The sequence below is a fragment of the Suricata suricatta genome, chromosome 8, assembly GCF_006229205.1.
Source record: "Suricata suricatta isolate VVHF042 chromosome 8, meerkat_22Aug2017_6uvM2_HiC, whole genome shotgun sequence".
Classification (NCBI taxonomy): Eukaryota; Metazoa; Chordata; class Mammalia; order Carnivora; family Herpestidae; genus Suricata; species Suricata suricatta.
In genome coordinates, this window is record NC_043707.1 from 123,444,909 (window position 1) to 123,453,064 (window position 8,156).

Sequence of the window (8,156 nt, forward strand, 5' to 3'; positions counted from 1 at the left end):
AGAGAATGGAGGAAAAGACACTCATTGTGTCCCTTTAGGAGTCAAGACCAGTGAGGGCTCCTCTTTCCATGTGCCTTTAACCCTTAAGCTGATGAATAAGAAAAACGTGAACAGTGGAAGGGGAAAGGTCATTAAGCAGCCAAGATAGCACCAAACTGACTCCCTTAAGCCAAGAATTTTATTTATATAGATGCCCCTGATTTGGGGCCTGTCTCCTTTTACTTAAGAAACAATCCTATGGGAGCACCTGGGTGGCTCAGTCGGTTGAGCATCCGGCTTTGGCTCAGGTCACGATCTCATGGTTTGAACCCCACATCAGGCTCTGTGCTGACAGCTCAGAGCCTGCTTTGAATTCTGTCTTCTTCTCTCTCTGCCCCTCCCCTGCTCATATTCTGTGTCTCTCTCTCAAAAATAAATAAACATTAAAAATGTTTTTAGGGGCACCTGGGGGGCTCAGTCGGTTGATCGTCCAACTTCGGCTGAGGTCATGATCTCACAGTTTGTGAGTTCAAGCCCCACTCGGGCTCTGTGCTGACAGTTAGCTCAGAGCCTGGAGTCTGCTTTGGATTCTGTGTCCCCCTCTCTCTCTGACCCTCCCCTGCTCACACTGTCTTTCTCTCTCAAAAATAAATAAAACATTAAAAAAAGATTTTTTTAAATTTTTTAATAAAAAAAAGAAACAGTCCTATCAAGCATGGTTACTGGGCTTCCCAGTGCAGGCAGATTAGAAACGGCAGGTTAGAGGTGGGGTAGGTTTCTAGAGGTAAGGACGCTGGTAGAAGTTAGAGGTCAAAGTATACAGCCTAACAGAAGAAAAGAAATTCTTAAAGCCAGACGGTGGAACGTGTAAAGCTTGGGCTGCTGAGAGAGAAGCCAACAAGCCCAGCAGATGTATACGTTCTCTGCATTATATAGTGCATTTCATAAACAGATGTTCCTCACAATAGTTCCGATTAAAAAAAAAAAGTCTAAATGTGTTTAGTGTTGTCTCGTAAGACAAGAAAATATAGTATAATTTGAATGGATTTTCATCACTTATGAGTAAGGCTCAGCTATCTGGAATGTTCATGTAGGTGTTAGAGGTCATTTCTGAGTAATTCTAGCTAAATGAAGGGCGCTAGTTGCCCCCACCAGTATCAGTTAAAGGCGTGCCCTACAAAAGGAAAATGTGAGTAAGTACATGCCTACTCTTGTTAATCTTACTATTTAATACATGAGGACCAACCATCATTAAAAATACACAGATAAGGGCACCTGGGTAGCTCAGACGGTTAGGCATCTGACTTCGGCTGAGGTCATGATCTCGCAGTTCTTAAGTTCGAGACCTGTGTCAGGCTCTGTGCTGACAGCTCAGATCCTGAAGCCTGCTTCGGATTCTGTGTCTTCCTCTCTCTCTGGCCCTCCCTGGCTTGCATTCTGTCTCTCTCCCAAAAATAAACAAACATGGGGGTAAAAAAAGAAAAGGGGAGCAGTCACTTCATGTGTCTTTGGAAATGCAGCCAACTTTGTGCAGCTGGAGGGAGGCACAGGGCCACGCTCTCTGGGCAGGGGCAGGACAGGTGGAAAGAAGAGTAGGCACAGAAGCAAGTTGTATAAACTACTTTCCTAACTATGTAAGTGGAATCTTGAGCTGAGGTCATGGAGAGTTTATTGGAGCTGGTGACTTACAGGGGCACCTAATTGGAGTTGCTGTCCATGGTGCTCCTGTGTTCTAAATGGGTCCACATTTAGGTAGGGGCACTCTCCGCTCTTCTGTCTTGAGAAGCAGGTCAGCTCCATGGCTGTTGCGTACCTCTCACTGTCATGTTAATCCTTTGGAGATAATTGCTCTTGCCAGTTTCTTTAAAAAGATATCTATAGAATTAACTAAGCTGGTCCAGGAAGGACAGCGCTCCAATTTGTCTGTCTCCTGGTTGTAGAAAAGAAGGGATTTTTGTGGAGGTAACCATAGCTGGCATAGGATATTTTTATTAATTTTGAGATAACAAATGCCGTGCTCTAAACGTTTCACATGTAATTATGAATTTTAACAGGTTTGGTCTTAAACCTCAAAATATGGAAAGGACCTCATATGTCTAACTATTTTGATGACCAACTTTACTGGAAGGTAAGATTTTTTACCTCATGTCATAGATTTTGACTGAATGAACCAAAAAGATATCTGTTCCATCTGTTCATATGTTGACTTGGTGTTTGTGAGAACAAAATAAAAACAGAACATGGGTGCGCGTGTGTACACGTGTGTTGGTGAGGGTTGGGGAGGTGGTAAAGGTTACTGTTTCCCTGGATTCTCAACGTCATGGAGGGTCAGAGATGTGAGAGTGGCCGCTGGCCATACTTCTCCCATGTGGAGTCATCAAAGTAGGCAAACAGTTTGACATGAAGGTGGGAGAATCCTGCAGGGCAAGGGCCAGAAGACCGGCGGGGGCCGGCAAGTCCGTTCCCCGCATCTGACAGACGCACTGAGTGGAGCCATGACCCTCCAAGTTTCCCCGGTGAAAGTGTGGCACAGCTTGATCTAGAACACAGCTCTTGAGAAACTCTAGCTAGTGGCCACAAGGAAACTTACACTATAGGAGTCTGGGATCATTTAGCCAACGAACAGGGAGCTCAAACAGAGCAGCTGCCGCTGCGGGTCTCTGTGGCCCGCGTAGCATTTGTTATGGCGACTAGGCTAGAAAGAGGGTCAGGGCTCGTTTCCTGTGACCCCACTGCCTCCTCCCTTTGACCCACACTTACATTTCACTGAGAACTGGACGTCTGGGTGGCTCAGTTGGTTAAGAACTCTGATACGTGTCACCTTGGGTAACTTCCATTTGATGCCGAGGTTGACTGGGCAAACTCTGCAGAACTATACATGGGAGGGTGGGGCGCACAGGTCAGGCTAATGCCCAGCATCCGACCGCGGTGAGTGGCAGAGACAGGGCCAGGAGCCAGGTCTCCTCAGTCCCAAGCTGACCCTCTCTCCACCTGGCATGCCAAGATACTGGTCATGAAAGGGACAGAGACCCAGCCTTATAATGGACGGGCCTTGGCATGAGTGTTTGTAGAGGCCAAACAGAACTGGCCTCTTCTCCTTTTCCTCCCTTCTTCTCTCTTCTCTTTCCTTCTCTTCCTCTTCAAACAGCTTTATGGAGGCATAACTGACAATGAACACATATTTAAAATATATAATTTGATACATTTAAACATATTTATATGCCCATAAAGCCATCACCACCACGTTTCCTCATGCCTCTTTGAAACCACTCCCTCCCTGCTCTGCCCCTTTCTGTCCCCAGGCAACCACCAAACTGCCTTCTGTCCAGGAGATTGGCTTACATTTTCTCCAATTTTATAAAAACGAACCACATGGAACATTCTATGTCTGGCATCTTTTCATCAGCGTAATCATTCTGTGAGGTCCCCCATTATGCGGGCGCTTGCAAAGCGTCTCATCTTGTACCAGCTCTTCCCTCCAGCCGGTCCCTCCCAGTCCCTGCAAGTGCTCCTGCCCCCTTGGTGGTAGCAGGGTAATCTAGCTAAAGAGTTACTCAGAAAACTGGTTTAACCCATCCATTCATTGCTCAAGTATTTACTGAGTGACTACTGTATGCCAAGCATTCTGCTAATTAACCAGATATGCCACAAACAGGACAGATGCCCAGCTCAGTTATTTGAGTTGCAATATTGGCTTAATGAAGGAAATTGAAGGAACCGCCCCCCACCCACTAGCTACTACAGCAGCAGGTGACGTGGGACAATGAATGCGGACCTGTTCTGCAAGGTGTCACGTAGGCAAGTTCCTCAACCTCTCTCACTGGTAAAATGAGAGTGGGAATCTCACTGGGTTGTTTGGAAGACCCAACGAGGTAATAATGTCTCTCATTATATTCTGCAAATTGGAAAACACCATGTGGATGTGAAATGGGGGGTTAGCCAACCACAAAGGCATGCGTAAGCATAATAGTTACCATTTATTGTAAGCCTCCAGTTTCCAATTTTGTGCTAGATGCTTTTCAGCGTTATCTGACTTTTATCCTCACAATAACTGTGCCCAAGAGTAAGGATCCCTGTTTCAAGGATGTGGAGTAACTTGTCCAAAATGATAGCGCTAGTAAGTAAATGGAAAAGGAGGATTTGAACTGGTGTTTGGCTCCGACGTGTGGGGGGGGGGGGCGTGTTGGGGTGTGTGTCGGGGCAGTTGTGGAGGACTCCTCGCCCCGCTATTCTGAGTTACTTTCTTACAGCTGAGTAGAGCCATGTACTCAGAAGTATAACACAGCTTTCATTTGAAAAGCCAAATATCCATTAAAGAGGCAAGAATTCAAACTTTCAAAGCTGATAGATCCAGGGGTGATTTTTTTTTTTTTTTGGTACAACATCCAGAAAGAACTTTTAAGCATCATTGAATGTCCTAATGCACTTGAGGGAACCAGACCCCTGGGGGCTGGAAGGCCATTCCTCCGCTGGTTGCCCAGACCGTGCCTGGCGGTCTGGGGAATGGGACATCGCTATTTCCGGAAGGCCCCCTGTCCCGTCCTCGGATGGCTCCATTACCAATTCATCATTTATCCACTAATTAATTCCATTTAAGGTATTACCTAATACATGACAGAGCTTGTGTGAAGAACCAGGGAGACAAATCTGAGCGAAATAGTTCTAAGTCTCAAGAAACTGCATATACTAGTCTCGTCTTCCGATAGATGACAATGAACCTAACTCAGATACTGACTTGGAAAAATTCAGTTCATAGCACAATATTTCATGTGGCTTGTGCCTGCCCTAAGTGAATAAATTCCTTCCTTCAACTTTTTAGTTCAATTTAATAACCCATGGATTTCATTTTGTGCTTCCTGAAGCACAAGGACTCACTGACATCCACTTATTAAAACTAATCCCACAGTTAACCTTTCTGCAGAGAAGAGTTTTGTTGTGAGTCTGCCGCAGGCAAGCCCCTGTTCTGGGTACTGGGGGCGGGGAGGGGCTCAGAGAAGCTAGGGCTTTTGGCCCGTGGAGGGACAGGATCTTTCTATGTGCACAGCTCTGTTCAGAACTGAGGACATGACCGTGGCAGTAGCCGCTGGAAGGAGGAGAGGAGGGGAAGATCCTGAGTCTGGGGAGGTCCGGGAAAACAGAGCTTGGAGTTGTGCTGGATTTGGTTAAGTGACAGGAAGTGAAAGACATTCCAGGCAAGGGGGAGCTTGTGAGCAAGAACAGAGGAGCATGAAGCCACCCGCTCAGCAGAGAGTCAGTGAAGGGAAGGAGGAAAGGTAGGCTGGAGCCATTTGACTTGCCCTCAGGCAGTTGGAAGTTCCCAGAAGGTTCAGTGGGGAAAAGGTAGAGATCCCGTTTGAGAGTTGAGTAGAATAAGATTAAGCTTATAGGATGGATTCTGAAATGAGTGCAGATATGCTGAAGATCATCCACTGGCTTTGGAACAAGTATTTGCAGTTTATTTTTAACACGATTTCATTGCCAAGAAACATAAACACCAGCGCTGATTTAGCATGGGAAATACCTCAGAATGTGTGAAGAGTTCCTCCTGCCGTTTTATGTAAAATTCTCGAAACCTGGCCTTGTCGTGCACGGGTATCACCCCTGCTTCTGATTTAAAATAAATGTTCTAGACACACAGTAAGGATCCAACAAACGCTTGTTCAACAAAAACGAGGAGAGGCGGTTTTTAGAGCAAAGGAGGAAAACAGATTAGGAGCCTGCCAACCAACTCCTCTCCTCCTGGAGCGGGGCCCTGAAAAAGAGCAGTGCTCTGTAACGCAGATCTGAATTCAAGTCCCAGCTCACCCACTGGCAGCCTAGTGCCTTCAGGCAAGTCACTTTCCTTCTTTGGGGGAGGCTCAGTTTCTTCGTTTGTAAAATGGGCTCAAATTCCACGTCCTGGAGTCAGACAGATCTGGGTTCTACCACCTCGTGTCCTGGGGTCTCTGAGCTTTAGTGCCCCCTTCTCTGACATGGAGGGAGTAATACCTCACTAGGTGGTGGTAAGTATTTAAAGGAGATACTGTGTGTGAAATGGTGGCACACGGCTCCCTGAAAAAACACCCCATAAACGTTAGCTGCTCAGATTTCCGGTTCTAGAATTCTGTGACAATGTTACTCGGTGCACAGTGATGGACGGCGGGTGTGATATGGCACAAAGAACCTAGGATATGTTCAGCGAGCAGAAGAGAAGACCCAGTGGAGACCTAAGGATGGTCTTCAAATACTTCAAAGACTGTCCTGTAGAAAAAGAAAACTATTTTTTTTTCTACGTTTCTCCAAAGAATTTAAGGAGGCCCAGTGGGCAATGCTGTGTAAATGCTTCACAATTTGAACTTGTCTGCAAAATGGAATGGATTGCTTTGTATGGTAGCGTGTCCTCCGTCACTGGAGACATTCAAACAAAAGCTGATCACTACTCATGCACGACTTGGGTAAAGAGCTTTAAGAATGGGGATCTAAGAGCTTTTCCAATTCAGGTTTTATGAAAGACCCTCTAAGATCTTTGTGAGGAGACAGCATTTTGGTCCACCTGTAAGTTCCCAAAGACCAGACTCCATATGTGTCCAAATTTTAAAAGTCTAAGGGCTCCTCTGTAATAAAGATGTTTGCTTTTGCTTTTACAGTTTCCTCATCTGGCTGTTGGATTTTAAGCAAAAGCATCCGAGAAAGAGAAGTCCTGTCCGAAGTCGAGACAGCCTCCTTTCATTGTTGCTCACCTTTTTTTGTGAATGACACATACTCTTTACAGCGAAGTCTCCTTACATGCAGTGAGACAAGGTCAGAGATAAATTTGATATTTAAAAAAGATTAAAATTTGTTTAAATGGTAATTTCATAATAGTTTAAAATAAATGTCTGTTTTAATTAAAGATGATGCTATCAGTATTTTCTTGGGTGCAGACACGTTAAGGTATTGGTTCAATATTTTCTTTTAAACATACACATTTAACTTTACTTCATTGCTTTAATTTTTTTAATATTTACTTTGAAAGAGAGAGTGAGAGAGTGTGCACATGTGAGAGCTGGGGAGGGGCAGAGAGACGGAGGGAGGGAGGGAGCCCCAAGCAGGCTCTGTGCTGTCAGAGGCTGGATCTCATGAACTGTGGGGTCATGACCCAAGCCAAAATCAAGGCTTGGATGCTCAACTGACTGAACCACCCAGGGGGCCCAGTACTGTGTTCAATTTTATTGACAATTCTTAGATTCTTTCTCATGCTCAACAAAGTACGTTGTGTTACCCAGGGAACTCTTGTCTACATCGGCAGGGCAGATGATAGAAAACAGGGAAAAATTACAAATTCACTTATATTTAGGCCTATAATGTGGACACTGTGTTTCTATCCCAGCAATTTCACAAAGTAGTTCTTATTCCCTGAGCACAGGGGACGATGCTGTGGTCAACTGTGGAGACACACGGTCTCAAGATTTAAAAACCAGTTCTACACACGACCTTGAGAAATTGGAGTTTCCGCCTTCTGGTTCCTCCATCTGTAAAAAGAGAAGGTGGACCTTCCACCTCTAAGATGCCCTCCGGTTCTCTGAGAAGCCGCGGGGAGTGGCTGGGTGGGGGCGGCGGCAGCACGGCGGCCGTGTCTTTGGGGGAGCGGGGGTGGGGGTGGGGGGTGCCGGGGCAGTGCTACAGGCGTGCGTGCTGGAAGGCCACGTGGCTGGTGGAGAAAAGAGTGCCACACATTTAAGTCATCTAAGAGAGAGTTTGTGTTTCAGGAAGGGCTAACTGTAGCAAGCTTATGAAAGAAAACATTCCAAGCTGTAGTTCTGAAGAACATGGATCCCGTAGTTACTTGTTCATTTAAAAAAGACGCCCATTTTCCATCGGATTCGGGGAGAGCCTGACAGGTAATAGGGTTCCAAAGAGAAACAGACTATGAGAATTCTCAGGAGGTCATGTTTGTAATTCTAACTGACCTTGCTGGTCTGTCTGGAGGTCGGTGGCTCAGTACAGACATATGATGGAACTTGGAATCCAACTGATTGTCAAACCAACAAGAACTTTTGTCGCCTGAGCAAAGCCTAGTGTCAAGTCTCTATCCTTTTCCTCTTTCCTTCAATGGTGGATGTGGAGTGAGTGACTGCGTCCCGCCAGGGCCGTGTGTCACAGCCGAGTGACTGCTGGCCCCCACTCCCCCGTCAGTGGCACTCAGGGGACACTTCTGA

General features: G+C 46.0%; 1 protein-coding gene across 1 annotated transcript in view; it reads left to right on the forward strand.

Annotated features, from left to right (window-relative positions):
• RHCE (Rh blood group CcEe antigens) overlaps positions 1-6,726 on the forward strand; it is a 34,619-nt gene extending 27,893 nt beyond the window's left edge. The window contains exons 9-10 of the mRNA XM_029949838.1: positions 2,034-2,107; positions 6,606-6,726. Coding sequence (XP_029805698.1) covers positions 2,034-2,107; positions 6,606-6,632 — 101 coding nt within the window. The 3' untranslated portion in view covers positions 6,633-6,726. The remainder of the gene's footprint in view (positions 1-2,033; positions 2,108-6,605) is intronic.
• The last annotated feature ends 1,430 nt before the right edge of the window (positions 6,727-8,156 follow it).